General features: G+C 40.3%; 1 protein-coding gene across 1 annotated transcript; it reads right to left on the reverse strand.

The window, feature by feature from the left end:
• Positions 1–941: 941 nt before the first annotated feature.
• Positions 942–12,366, reverse strand: stum (stum, mechanosensory transduction mediator homolog). Its single transcript, XM_087851976.1, has 2 exons — positions 11,444–12,366; positions 942–1,132 (listed from the first exon to the last, which is right to left on the reverse strand). Exons 1-2 carry the CDS (start codon positions 11,652–11,654, stop codon positions 942–944), a joined length of 402 nt encoding a protein of 133 aa, XP_087708102.1. The 5' UTR covers positions 11,655–12,366.
• Positions 12,367–15,683: the final 3,317 nt, after the last annotated feature.

The following is a 15,683-nucleotide window of genomic DNA, read 5'->3' on the forward strand; positions in this document are numbered from 1 at the left end:
AGTACGTCTGAGTTTTTTGACATGATAAAGAAATGTTTCGGTATTAAATGAAAGAAATCTGTACTTAAATGGTAAGAACAAAATCTGTTAAATTACAGAAAAAAAGTTCCAGTAGCTCATTGCCCTATGGAGCCCCGCAAGGGACATGGGAGAAAAAAAAATTATGATGAACTTTTGCAAGATCTCGCAAAACAAACTTGGGATCTCGCAAAAGTTGGCGCAACAATGGCGACAGCTACTTAGTTGTAATATTACTCTTTCTGGGTCACAAAATAAACTTTTAAGATATGTTGAGGCGTGAATGTAGTTGTGTAAACGTCAAATATCTGCTCGGTTTACAAGACATCACATATTTGCAAAAGTGCTCCGACGTTTTCGGAGATCTGACACCCACCATCTCGAAGCTAACGGGAGGTCGAGACCTACTACAGCTGGAAGGAACACCACTCTCCCGGCACATCGTGCCTCGACCTCCCGGTCGCCTTCTTGCTGGCGGCCTCCGAAGAATGCGGCCTAACTTTTGCGAGATCTTGCAAAACTTTTGCGAGATCACGAGTTTGTTTTGCGAGATCTTGCAAAACTTTTGCGAGATTCCGAGTTTGTTTTGCGAGATCTCGCAAAAGTCTGTCTTAATTTTTTTCTCTCCCATGTCCCTTGCGGGGCTCCATATTGCCCAGATTGTCCTGTAATTTTAAACAAATGTTTCTGTTAATCCACAGATTATCCACAGAAAAAAAACACTTATGAAGATGCAGTTAAAACAGCTCAAAATTTATGCTAATTTATTTGAACCATTCAGAGATCCAGATTGGACTCTTTACTGGGCCAATTCTAGTCCCCGGACCTTATGTTTTGTTTGCTGAAACTAACTTTAAAAGTGAATGTGACACAGGTGGACAAAAGAAAGCAAAGGGGAAGACAAACACAGACACTAGTAGCTGCTACTGACTTGCCAGGATGACCATGTCCATTCCCCAGAAGATGCTCATGATCCATCCAACCATGATAACAGCTGTGAGGATCTGAATCAGGGCTGCTGCTACGTTGAGCCAGAATACACAGCAAACACCTCGCTCTGAGATCAGCTCACTGCGAGCGCCGCACAGCACTGTGAACGCTGAGATGAAGGTGCCTGTGGGGAAAACACCACAAGTCTGTTACCAAAAACAATCCAAGAAGTTTTTGTTTTAACAGTTCTGATGTACTTTGCTATCAAATATCTCTGCGATGTTTATAGTCCGGCATGATAAAAACCTTTGAGGAGTTTTCCATTCTGGTTAATCTCCGGCGAGACCAAAACAGACTCCGGATGAAATGAACCAGAAAGGGTTTTTTTTTTATTGTTTCAAATAGAAACATCACACAGGTAAATGGCACTTACACATTTTAGTGCTTTGAGACAAATGCAGATATATTGAATACAATAAGCCTTCAACAAAATCATGTGGAGTAATTTGTAGACAGCTATTCAGGGCATGAGTACACTTCAAGGACCTTACATGTACATGAATGTGCAAAAGTCTTGAGTCACCCCTAATTTTTTAACATTTTGGTTCTGAAGAGACAAATTTCTTTGTTACTTTTTAAGGGTTCTCAAGCAATAGCTCTCCAGACTTTCTGAAGGTCTTTCAAAGATTTTCTTTGGACATTCGCTGCTTTTCCACTCATTTTCAGGAAAGTCCTGAACAATCTATGCAAGAATGCCAAAACATGACACAACTGGACAGATATAAAATAGTTAATTCTGTACCAACAAGCTGATTCCCAAAGAATCAGAAATTTCCTCAGTGGAAGGGTAGCTCTCAAGAAGCTAACCTAAAGAAGGAAAACTGGAAGTATCAGTCATGGACTGACCTCCCCAGAAACCGGACCTCAACATTAGTGAAGCTGTGTGTGATCATCCAGGAAAAAAGCTTTGAATGTCCTTCAAGAAGCCTGGAGAATTATTCCTGAAGACTTCTTAAAGAAATTACACGAAAGCTTGTCTAAGAGACTTCAGGTTGTGTTGAAGGTTGTTAGATCTGTACAAACGAGGGGTGATATAAGACTTTTGTGCAGTACTGTATTTACAAAATGTTGTAAATCCATCAAAGAATTACAGTCTGCTACAGTAGTGAACCAGAACAACTCTCTTTATTGGTTTGAAACACACAGTCATGGTCATGGACAGTAAATGCTGCGTTTCCTCTCACAACTGCATCTGTACTTAATCCCTGAAGAGAGATAAGAAAGATTTTCTGTGACTGCAGCTGTCAGTCATGACATTACGCCCCGCTGTACTGCATCAGGTCCAATATGAACAAAAGAAGAAACTTGTAAGCCTTGAACTTAAATCAGTGTCATAAGAAACACTTAAAATGTGAAAAATCATCCTTTTGTTTTAGTTTCAGGACCCTTGTCCCATCCCAATTAAGAAAGCAAAATCACTGTAAACAATGATTTTGTAAAGCCGGTTTTGGGGTTTGTTTTTGTTTGTTTTTTTAAATTCAAGTACAACAATAGTTGTTATCTTAATATTTATTCAAACTTTCAGAAATGAAAAGTGGTAGATTACTGTTAAAGATAACAAAAGAAATTTGACTCACTGCTACTGCTACACAGTAGCAGTGAGTCAAATGATTGAGCTTAAATGTGCAGTCACCCCCTTAGAGGCCCATTCTGGGCTAAGAAAAACCAGCACTTCATTTTATGCGTTCAGTTTCGTTTTTTTATTATTATTATAGGAGCAGTTGAGAGCTGCCCAATTTCTAAGATGTCAAAAGCAGTAATATTATTAATATAATGTAGTAAAAGTAGTAAAACACTTATTAATACAGATTTATTTACTTGTTTACTCTCAGTACTTCATCAGATCTCTGTATACAGTAAAGATGTGCATAGAAATAACAGCAGCTGGATAAGGTGATACAACCAGTCACACCTGGAGAGCAAAATGTTTCTCTCTGCCACAGAGAAATAACTGAAACTAGACTAAAGAAGCTGTTCTCTATGTTTTGTTTTGGGGTGTTTTTTCTGTGTCTAAGAGAGAGTGTCAGTACTTAAGGTTTTCCCGGTGGCAGGTACCTGGCCATTGCAGCGATGTCTCTATGCCCTGGAGAAAAAGCACATATACTGGCTGTTTGTAATAGAGCTGAAACAGGATTATCTCAATGTTCAACTCCTATCTGTCTGAATTAAGTCCAGTCGCACTCCTTATCCTGCTATCTGAGAGCCTGGAGACCATCCCCTGCACAGTAAATGCTCTGTGTGAAACTGTATGCACGAGTTTGACCATCCACGTATACAACTCTGGAAACCTTCTGGGTCCAGTTTTTCAATGAGTGCATAAAAACTAAAATCAAAAAATAAACCTATAAACAGAAGACAAATTCCATTCTTGTGACATTTGCAGAATATAAATGCTCAGATTAAATCACTATGCAGACTTGTGGATTTCAGACCCACAGTGTTTCAAGTAAAGATGCTCCAGATGTCACATTTTAATTAGGTCATATTTACTCACAAGTTCTTGTTGAGCTTAAAATAGCTCTTATGTGTCTGATAGTATAGTATTTTCTCAAAGTCACAACATCAAAAAAAACTTTTTAAGACCTAAAAAAGCCTAAATTGTTCAGACAATCAGCTGACGCTCGGGCTTGCTGTCCGCAGGCTTTTTGCAAAGACTAAATACTGTGAATATTGCATGCGACATAAGAAATGCCTGGTGGGCGTTGTGTGCATCATGGCCTTGGCCCTTCCCTTTCTGCCAGCTCCATTTCTTGTCACATTGGTGAAATTCAAATAACACAGCAAGCAGAACAGGTGGGGGGAGGGAGGAGCAGGCTCTGCCAGGCTGCCGGCTGTGTGTGCTTTTTTTTTCTAAGTAGAAAGGAAAGGCTAGCTCATGTATAAGTTAGTTTCATTTTCTTTTTTCTCTCTCTCTGCTTCAAAGTTTTCATCCAGTATCAGTCTCTTTCATTAACTATGCATTTGGAGACAGTTGTATCGTGGTGAATCTTTCAACAGAAGCACTGCAATAGTATGAGTCCAGATTGTCCAAGCACATCTGATGAATCTGAATGACATAAAATGTAATATTTACTCTCACAAGGCTTATACTTGACTGTCACAGAAAAGTAAGATAAGTAAGTATATACATTGGTGGAAAGGAAGAGATGAACCCTCATCTTTTCTTTGCTTATTTCAAAGCCTCGAGCAGAAAGAGCAACAGCGGGCTAAAATGAGAGTCCATCCAGGACTGACGTGGTCTGATCAGGAGCAGAAATTTTCAGGTCACAGAGGTCACACCCACCAGCAGATTCTCTGGCTGCCTTAGGAGCTGCCCACCTCCAGACATTAGCTGTGATTGACAGCCAGCTGGTAGCTGAATGGTTACGCATCACTTCCGTCAGAGTTTTGGCATGCACAGAAGGATTTCTATGGTGTGTTTAGTTTTACTTCTTCTGTATGACTTCCAACGTCAGCGGTCTCTGTCAGGTACTGTTCACATGTGTCGCTTTCACTGGATGCATTATTAGGTACACCTTACTAGTACTAGTTTGGACCCTCTTTTACCTTCAAAACCCCTCAATTCTTCAATACTTAGGTAGGCTGTGGCATTTTGACAGGCTGTCAATCTGTCACAGGGCTAACCAGTCATCACAGCACAAATCCAGGCTGATCAGACCAAGCAGCCTTCTATTGCTCAGTAGTAGCCTTAGTTTCCTGTTCTTTTCTGACAGGAGTAGTGTGGTCTTCTGCTGCAGTAGCCATCTGTTTCCTGGTTCGACATGTTGTGCGTTCAGATGTGCTCTTCTGCATACCTTGGTTGTAACAAGAGTTACTGAGTTGCTGTTTATTTCCTAGCTTGAAGCAGTCTTCTCCTCTGACCTCTGGCATCAATAAGGCATTTTTGAGTCATCGCTCACATCCCAACAGAGTAGTGCTGCTCACTGGATATTTTTTCTTTTTCAGGCCATTTTCTGTAAACTCTAGAGATAGTCTCAGTAGATCAGCAGTTTCTTAAATACTCAGCCGAACTGGCACCAACAAACATGCCACGTTCCGAGTCACTTTAATAAACTTTATTCCCCATTCTGATGCTCACCTCGAACTTTAGCTGGTTGTCTTGGTCATATGTTTGGCTGATTAAATATTTGTCTTAACAAGCAGTTGAACAGGTGTTCCCAATGAAGTTTTTAGTCAGCATGTAATCAAAGAGCACAGAGCTAACTTTAAGGAAAATACTCCGCTAAATAATTGCAGCTGGGTAAAACCTGAACAAATATATGTGCTTAACAATATACGTTGAGCTGATGCAATAATAAAGTCAGAATAAATCTTTCAGTTTTCTGCTAGAGAAATCCAACAATCCTCTAGGTGCGAAAAGCTCTTGGCTTCGTTGTATGTCGCATGTGGGATATTGTGAGTACGTACATGCGTGTTTGTGTCTATGTGTGTCAGTAGATATTACCCAGACTAATTACTATAATTACACAGAGAACTCTACAAAGCACCCACTGGTAGTGTGGGAGGTTAATGATGGAGTGTAAGAGTGTCAAGACAGTAAGAGAAGCTGACATAAAGGGAGAGAGAAAACAGGAAGGAAGAGAAAGGACCAGAAAACAACGGAGGATGTGAACTGTAAAGCTGTGTTGATTAGATGAAATGGTTCTTGCATACCAACTCAAAGTAACCAGTAATCAGGTGTATCACTTAAGTATTGAGGTACTCCACCTTTAAGGCCAGTCCACCTTAAAGCTGACAGGTGGAAAGGGAAACGCTCCCCCTTTATATAGATGTGAAACTCCTCCTTCCATTGACTGTAGTTTGGAAGTCTTAGATAAAGTTTTGTTGTTGTTGTTTTCTTTTAATTAAATATTGGGGGAAAAGAGAGAAAGAAAGATCATCGGGTAGTTCAAATCTAAACAAAAAAAAATGCATTCAGCATTTTCTTGTGAAAAAATGTGCCTTAAAATTACAATTTGTAAAATCTCACCACTCGATCTCAGTAGATTGCAGTCAACTCTCCTGTACTGGGTTTCATGGGTAGCTGGTGTACATTTTTGTTTACTCTGAAGGAGGCTGTAAAACTTTGTTGAAGGAGTTTGATACAAGTCAATAACTCACATCACAGTGATATTGAGGTGACCTGCTTAGGATATACTGAACCTCTCTGTCAGTAAGTGCTACAGCCACTATTAGCTGCTCTTATCCTCTTTTACCTGCTGTTAGCCTCTGTTTGCTGCTCTTATCCTCTTTTACCTGCTGTTAGCCTCTGTTAGGTGCTCTTAGGCTCTTTTATCTTTTGTTAGCCTCCATTAGCTGATCATAGCCTGTTTTACCTGTTGTTAGCCCCTGTTAGGTGCTCATTGCCTTTGTTTGCTGCTCTTATCCTCTTTCACGTGTTGTTAGCCTCTGTTAATTGTTATTAGCTAATGTTAGCTGCTCTTAGTCTCTTTTATCTGTTGTTAGCCTCTGTTAGTTGCTCATTGCCTCTGCTGCTCTTATCCTCTTTTACCTGCTGTTAGCCTCTGTTTGCTGCTCTTATCCTCTTTTACCTGCTGTTAGCCTCTGTTTGCTGCTCTTATCCTCTTTTACCTGCTGTTAGCCTCTGTTAGGTGCTCTTAGGCTCTTTTATCTTTTGTTAGCCTCCACTAGCTGATCATAGCCTGTTTTACCTGTTGTTAGCCCCTGTTAGGTGCTCATTGCCTTTGTTTGCTGCTCTTATCCTCTTTTATGTGTTGTTAGCCTCTGTTAATTGTTATTAGCTTATGTTAGCTGCTCTTAGCCTCTTTTATCTGTTGTTAGCCTCTGTTAGTTGCTCATTGCCTCTGCTGCTCTTATCCTCTTTTACCTGCGGTTCTTTTACCTGCGCTTTTACCTGCAGTTCTCTAAAGTAGATAAAACATTGCTAGACCTGAAGAGTTAGCAAACTATCATTCAGTGTAATTAAACTGTTTATCAGAGAGTAAGTGTGCTTTTTATGACACTCAAGCTTAACATTAGCTCTTGGAATGTTAGTTTATAACCAGTGTTAGTGTAACATGACACAAAGAAACATGTTACAGTAATCGCATAATATTTTTCAGTAACACTATAATGTAATGCATTATTGTGCTAAGTTCAATAATCACATTACAGTTACAATTTATGTGGTTACTCGTGTTATAAGGGTTCTTCAGTTATCTGCAGGCTGGGTTGATAGAAAGAAAACATATTAAAAAAACATTAATAAAAAAAGTCTAAACAATTAGACACGAATCAATGTATATTTCTGAGTACAATATTATTTTTCTTTCTATCAAATAACTTCAAAAAATGGTGAACTAGGCTGACTTAATCCCTAACTAAAAGTACCATATATTTATTTATTTTTTAAATAAGAGCAGTTGTGCACTGAACACAATGTTATGTCACCCACGTGTTAGACCAGTGACAACTGATTCATTTTGTGCACTGACTTTTAGATACCACACGATTTTTAAAATAGTTGCTGCTGATTGGGTAACACTTCTGACAAAACCACCAAAGGAAAAACAAACATACTTCATAGACAGTTGCACAGTCTTTCAGTGAAATGTTTTTCAGCCTGCAGCCATTTGCAAAGCATTTTTAGGCTGAACCTGCGCCTGACTTTTAAGGAGTATCACCTCACTGGACATATTGCTTTTGTTACTCAGCGCACCTTTGCCAGTGTTGCTTTTAAACTCAAAAGTCACGGGTTATAACAAAACTATGGATAACATTCCCTCCCTGGCAGAGTAGCTAGCCACCTACTACTAAAGAACTTCAAGCAGCTTTACATGTTTTTGTGTTTGCAGCCAGTAAAGTGTTAGCAAAACAGCATGTCTTTGGCTCAATTGGCTTGCCCTGTGAACACATATTTAACATGAAACTAAGTCAAATATCCAGATCAGCCCGTGCTTTGTCGCCCTGCTCTCTTCCTTGTCATACATCGTTTGAATTTGTTGGAGGATTACACATTCTGTCTTAGCAAATATAAAGTCCTCAATTTAGAGAAAGCTAATGACAACAAGCAGCGTTCTCGGCTCTGGTGAGAGCCTGTAGCTCTCAGTTAGTCCCTCTCCAATTGAATGACCCAAGCTGGCAAGCTAACAATCTCTAGCATCTAAATTAGACCAAGAATGAATGCCAACCTGAGTGAAACAGCGATTATTAACATGCACCTGTTTTTAAAAAAAGCATTCATCACAAACTCCAATTCTTTTGTATTCATCATTTCCTGCAAATATGATGCAACATTCTCTGTTTCTGTTGGTTTTACATGTTAAATTCAATGTATTGAATGTACTCTTTATGTGACAGAATTTAGTTTGAGTGACCACTGAATACAGAATAAAGAATGAGGAAAAGCTGCCAGATGCCAAAAAATGCTAATCGAGGGTTGTTGTTTTTTTTTCTAGTATCAGAAAATGTAATGCAGTTGCAGAAATGGGACTGACAAAAACCCCATACACTACTGGATTATGTTTTAAATTAGTATTTTTAATGAAAACGTGTGCACTATGAGCATTAATCATGCAAATTGCTTTTGCCCAGTGCTGTAGACAAGTGAGACTGAGTGGCGTAAGAGAGGAACACTGCTAATTTTAGTGCAAGTAAACACATACAAATTCAGACACGAGATATCAACAGAACTCAGTAACGACACACTGCAGTGTCTCTAATATTACATGCAGTCAATCTCACAGGAACACACACACAGAGAGGACTAAGTCACATATTTACTTAAGTGTTTTAAAGCTTCACACTTTCCTCTCCTCTTATGGCAAATATCGTAATGCAACCAGTGACCCGGAGTTTCTTCCACAGTAAGTGTGCGTAATTATTTACAGCTCTTGTATCAGTTTACACTGAAGCTGCTAACAGCTTGTGTGGTACTCGCCTGTCGTTTTTAACTCAGTCTCTGCTACATTGCTGGGATGATATAAGATTCTTGTTCTTAACATGTCAGCGGGCAGAGGCAGGGTTAATGCAAAGTTTAATCACGTAGGCTTGTGAGACAGAGGCTGTTTAAATCCTGAAAGTCGGCACAGACGTGTAGTCGTTGATGTTAGAGGCTGAGGAAACACGTCTGGCTAGATTTGAGCCTACTAGTCAATATCCACATGATATGTGAACTACCTACTATACATGAAATGGTTTGACTTTGACACCACTGTTACACAGCTCCGTGCAAAGTTTTTACACTTGATCTGTTTGTGGAGATTAAATAAATGGTATGTAACATGTTAAATATTCATCTTAATAAGTACTATTAGACATACTTTGTCACATTTGAAAGACTCAAGGCAGGCCGGCTGCTTTATCTCAATGCTTTTGACTCAAGGACAAGTGTGCCCCAACAATCAGACACAAAGGAGAATCTTTTGTCTTTAAACAAACCTGGAGCGGATCTTAAGGTTTCTGTAGTAATAGTGCCAGAGATCATACCAATAATAGTAACTACTGTGCCAGGTGCTGTATCACCTGTTATCCTGACCTGTTGTACCTTTGCATGAACATGAATGTCTGGAGGGGGGAGGGCTCAGCTTTGGCTCATGTCCAAATTCAATTACACATTTCTAAATTTTATTTTGTCGGCAGGTTGAATAGATCGAGACGCTCTTTTCAGTCCCAGTCAGTTAGAGCCAAACTACACGCACACACACACTACCATGAATGCATTGTGTTCATTTTAGTCAGGGTTGTCATGGCAACAGCTATTCAATGAAATGTCAATGCATTCAGGCAAACTGGCACACATACACGCACACGCACGCTGTAAACGCACGCTCTTCGATGAAGTGCTGCCGTGCTGCTTTCCGCACATATTAGGGATCAATTTTGTGCTCCTGTCAAGAAAAGGGAAAGCGGGTCAACGGGGGTTTGCTGACCCTGTTGTAATGTTTGTGGCAGTCTCGAGGAGTCAACAATTCAACACTTAAAGAAAGATGGCAGCAAACAGACTCCTGAATGTGAGTCAAAAGGGAGGAAAATAGGAATGGATGTGAGAAAATAGTTGGGATTTGAAGGCTATTTTTAGATGGAAGTATAACAAATAAACACGGCGAGAGTAGAGAGGAGTATGAATCCCATGAGATATGCCCACTAGATCAGAGGGGGAGGAAATGTGGGGAGGGGGGAGGCTCTCCCTTGGTTATTTGGTGAATTGAGCTCAGCTATGTTCCTTATAACTGGTGTTTTCCGCATGTCACCAAATCTTTTTCCTCATAGTGACTTTCACTTTATTGCTTTCTACATATTCTACTTTTCCTTGAAATCAGCTCCGTGTTATCGTTCCTGACGTTCTGCTGCGTTTGAATCAAACCACTGAACTGATGAGTAAACAGCTGTGTGTGAATGCCGAGGTGCGGACGCGTGTGACTAAATGTCTTTCAAAGCCTTATGTAGCAGTATTAATTTGTTGACAGCCACTCATTATATCTGTGTTTTGTGCGTGCGCGTGTATCAGTCTGGCGGCGGTGGTGGGCTTTGTTATGTAGTGGCGATGAGCGTATCTGTGTGTCATTAGCTACCAGATGTTACATAATGTGACAAAGTGGAGGAATTAGATGGAGAAGGCAGAACAGAAGGCAGAAACACCCTTCCATTAGCTAATGAGCTGCAAACCCGGTCGATGTCGGCTTAGAAATACACACACAGCGAGACCACCGGCTTCATCACACACCTGAGAATGTGTGGGTGAACTGTGCACACTTTAAAAGTGAGTCAGACTCAGCTCTGCTGCTTTGTTGTCATTTAAATTCATATTTTAGGGGGGGGGGGGGGGGGGGTTGTTTTGGGGTTTTTTGCTACAGATTTAACTAAATGTGAAATGCCTTTAAATGTATAAAATCCTTTTTTTTAAAGTTTCAATTTGGATAAATCTACAAGTACTATGCTGTCAGCTCCAGGAGCTTAATTCAGCTCTTTCATACACTTTTGTAGTAAGAAAAAAAACATTTCTAAATAACATATTAAAAGGAAAAAAAATGCAATTTGTGTCCATTTTACAAATATGATGATTAGTTATGGATTTGTGTATCATGTGATTCCCATAACATGAGCTTTGTATGAAAATGACACATGTTGAGTGTGTCCTCAGTGATGATGTGTCTACCTGATGTAGCTGCACGGACTTTATTAACACCTGGCAGACTGAGCCCGTGAGCTTCTTACTGTAACACAATGTGTGAGTGGGGTCTTATTCTTAACACTTTTCTCACACATTTATGGAAGTAGCAGGAAAATACAAGCAGGGAGACTATTTTTTTCACTCCTCTGAGTTTTCTGATCTAATTCATATAGTATTTCTTTTTTCTTTTTGCCTCTACATTTGTACACCTCGTCTTGTGAGTTTGCTGACTGTTTGCACCTGAGGCCCAAACCAAATCAAAAACCAGGTGAAATTAGAGGGAATTAGAAAAGGAAAGAAGAAGAAAGTGTGATTTTATCTTACCAAGTCCAGGTATGAAGGTATTCAGAAAAAGACAGATGACCGCCAAGGGGAAAGGCATAGTGGGAATTGCAGCTCTCAGGGGGCCTTTCTTCTCCCTGACCTCCACCACCACTCCTCCACCTGCTGTAGGGCCCAAGGACATGGCTTTAGTCCCCAGATTATCATCTGTTTTGACACGCCCCTGCTCCGTTCCTCCGTCTTTCTGTGCCATCTCTCTTTTCTCTTTAGATTAAAAGCAGCTTCAGGTGAGTGGGTGAGATTTGTTTCCCCTGGATTAGGATTTAGATGAGGGCAAAAATAAATGTAAAAAAAAATAGTTGTATCCACAGAGGATTAGCTAAATATTCAGCAGTTCATGTCATCAGCTGGCTCTCCACTCACAGCTTATGACACATTCACTGGCAAATAAACAGGAGCAGCAACAAGCTAGAAATGTGAATTTGTGGCAGAAACAGTTAAACCGTTTATAGAAAAGCAATGCATATTTAATTTTATTTGAGATGAGATATATTTTTAAAGTCAGCTTAACAAATGTTCACACATATCCACGTCTCAGGAGAGCAATTATGTCTTCAAGAGCATATGAGGGAGATGCAGAGATTCGTCTGAAAAAGTAAATTTAAATCAGGGAAAAAAGTCTCAAACAAAGCAGAAGTTTCAAAATCCTGCAACTGTGAGTCCTTAAAAAGCACTGTGTCCATCATCAGAAGTCAGTGACATCGTCTGTTTGTTTCCATACATGTCCAGCATGTCCTTAAGGAAGCCTCCTTAAAATATTTTCAACATCTCCAGTAAAATCCTCAAACTATGTGCTGCAATTTCTTATTTTCTTTCTTTCTTTCTCTTTTTTCTTTCTTTCTTCAGTAAAATCCTGCTAATCCTACACACCTCTCCAAGACAGAGAGCAGACGGCGCACACACGACCCCCGTTTTTCTACTACGTCTCTCTCTCCCTCTCCCTGTTTTCTCTCCCTCTGCCCCCCTCTATTTAAAGGAACAGTGCCATCACTTGCTGCCTCTGAATGAAGTCGATCCATAAAGCTAATGCAAAAAATTACACACTGTTGCTTAAATTAGCTTGCATGATGACCCTAAAGAAAACCTTTGCACGATTTTCCTGCAGCTTAATTCCAATCCAACTGATTACAGCCCAGTCCTTTTTGTTTACATTTATTTCATGTGTTCACACATCTCCACGAGCGCTTTATGTGAGCCTCAGATAATGGTTGAGAGAAGACACACATTTACAAATGTCCCCAGTCTGCAATATAGACAATTACAACTGATGGATTGTGTAATGATTGTGTAATTGCAGCGCTCATTTTCAAAGCTACCTGCTGTTCTTTCCCGTGAATACACAGCTGGGTTTACAGCAGGTTTACAAAACCGAGGAAGAAAGGAGAAGGACGGGAAGCTGAGACAAAGCAGATGCGGGATGAAAGAAAGAAGAAAACTCAAGGGCAGTGGAGAGCGAGATCAGACGAAGAGACAATCACTGTCAGTATTTCAGCTATCATTCATGCAATAGCTGAAATACTGACATACCACCCCCCACTCCTCCCCTGACTTCCACTTAATCCCCCATATCTCACTTTTCAACTTCTCTTCCTCATCTTCTTCACCACTTCTCCAGTCTGCTCGCGCGAGCTTTATTTAAACACAGTTGCAAATCTGTGAAAGCCTGAAATTAATCTCGGTCTCAGTTTTCATCTCTCTCTCTCTCCCTCTACGTCTCTCTCTCTCATTTCTGTTTGGTTTCCTAGCAACCCAGGAAGCTGAAGGTAATTATACAAAAGATATTGATCTCTACTTTGTGGTCCCTCTCTATCCCCCTCCTATTTTTCCCATCTCTCCCACTAATTTCAGTTCAATCCCTACTTTTAATTTCCTCTCATCTCTGAATCACGGGCAGTGCTGTAACTGCCGACTCGGCTGTAGTCTTCTCTTTTGTTTTGGTTATGCAAAGCGGCATTATTATGTGTCTGACAGTCCAGGACTCTCAGAAATCTGGACCGATGAACTCAGTCATCGTTGGATTGTTGAGCCAAAGGCATGTGGTGTATGCTTATTACCATGACAACATGACAGGAAAAGTAATACAGTGTTTTAAAAAAACAAAACAAAATTTCACAATTTATTTACAGTGAGCCAATTGTAATCAAAAACAATTTCTCATCGTAAGAAAAATATACATTTGAGCTACAACAGTTTAATACTACTGTTTGGATTCAGGTTATAATGATATTCTGGCAGTTATACTCCAGTCTCTATAAATAGCTTGATGCAGATTTGTTGGCGCATCCGTGATATGAATTTCTGGTTCAACCACATCCCAAAGGTGCTCTATTGGATTGAGATCCAATTACCAGGGAGGGCATGTGAGTGCAGTAAACTCATGTTAAAGAAACCATTGTTGGATCATTTGAGATTTGCGACATGATGTGTTATCCTGCTGGAAGCAGCCATCAGAAGATGGGTACGCTGTGGTCATAAAAGGATGGATGTGGTCAGCAATACTAACCAAGTAGGCTTATTGCAGTGCAGTAGGGCCCAAAGGGTGCCGAGAAAATATCCTCAACCACCACCAGCCTGAACTTCGTGCTTTTATGTTGTTTAAACCAAATTCTGACACTTACCACCCAAATGTCACTGAAGGATTCATGAGTCATCAAACCAGACAATGTTTTTCCAGTTTTCTATTGTGACATCTGACATAAACGAGTCATTTTCACCCAGAGAGCTGCTACTCATTGGATATTCTCTCTTTGTGAGGCCATGCTCTGCAAACCATCCAGACGGTTGTGTTGGAAATCCCAGCAAATACTCACCAGTCCATCTGGCACCAACAACAATGCCACATCAAATAAATCACCGTTCTTATGTTCAGTTTAAATTTTAGCAGGTCACCATGACCATGTCTGCGTGCCTAAATGTATTGAATTGCTGGTATGTGATTGGCTGATTAGGTATTTACATTAACAAGGAGTTGTGGTATCTAATAAAACACTCAGACTACTGATGTAGTTTGGTTTGTTATCTTTCTTTGATTATAACAATAAATTAGCCTTCTTACAGTTCTTTTGTTTCTTACATCCCACAGCTGCATGACTCCTGTCATAGTTGAGATTGGGGAAAAACCAAACAGGGAGATGGTGAAAGCCGGTCATGGGTCATTAATCGCTACAGGAGTCGTGGTCCCTTTGGCCTGTCGCTAGCTAAATCATAACACTGCATCAGCCACACAAACACTGTTTTTGAACATTTACTTTCCCATTAGTATATTGCATTCAAAATGTAAAGTAGTTTGCAATAAATAGCATTTTCCTCGTTACCAACAGGACATTATTTTACAAGTGCTCTTTATTTTTTTATAGCTAAAGTAGGTGTTCAGTAGCCATCTTAAAATGCCATTTTGCTGTTTAAAAGTTACACCAGGAGCTCAGAAAGATGTAGCTTTCTCATTTATCACTTCTGAAATGTAGCTGTTTGAGAAGTGATAAATGACCAACCTCAGACGGGTGATTTACAGTCTAATTTCCCTGCTGAGCACGTTAATAACCTTCTAATTGAGGGTATCCGCAAGTAATACTTAACAGTGTGTGTATAAAATCTGCTTTGGAGGATGTCAGTTGTTTGTTTGTTTGCTATCATTGGTCTCTCTTTTGTTCATTTTCATGTATCTGCAGCACATCCTGCTGGGCGTGTGTGTGTGTGTGTGTGGGGGGGGGGGGGGTGCATAGGCCCTTTGTCATGAACAAATGCTGCTTGCACATTCAGCTGTGTGGACCTTGACTTCTTTGTATGTCTGTTTTGCTGCACACACACACACACACACACAGAGTGTTGTTCTCTCAGGGCTTAATTTATGTTGATCCCATCTGTCAGGAAAAGCTGACATGACACACCAGCTATTTATACACGCCTCTGTCTTCATGTGTGTTCCATGCATGTGTGCACATGCATGTGTGTGCGCTGCTGCCGCTGATGGCATCCCATTGTGTTCCTCACCTCAGACCGGATCACCACGGTGACTGTACCATTCACACACTCTTTTCTCCCACCTTTCATCTCCATCCTTCGGCTGACTCGCTGGCTTTTATGTCTCCATGTTTTCCTCCTGTTTGCGCCTCTTAGTCGCCCATAACGCTGCACGAATTCCTCATTCAAGTGTATCGCAGTGGATTGAGTTTTCACTCAGCTTTTAATGAACAAAAATTCTTTTATTGTTTGGGTGAAACAG

This window comes from Neolamprologus brichardi, chromosome 15 (genome assembly GCF_056152115.1).
Source record: "Neolamprologus brichardi isolate AB-2024 chromosome 15, ASM5615211v1, whole genome shotgun sequence".
NCBI lineage: Eukaryota > Metazoa > Chordata > Actinopteri > Cichliformes > Cichlidae > Neolamprologus > Neolamprologus brichardi.

Coding starts and splice junctions, on each gene's coding strand:
- stum (XM_087851976.1), bottom strand. CDS start 11,654: ATGGCACAGAAAGACGGAGGAACGGAGCAGGGGCGTGTCAAAACAGAT. Junction 1,133..11,443: donor TACCTTCATACCTGGACTTG/GTAAGATAAAAT, acceptor TTTTCCCCACAG/GCACCTTCATCTCAGCGTTC.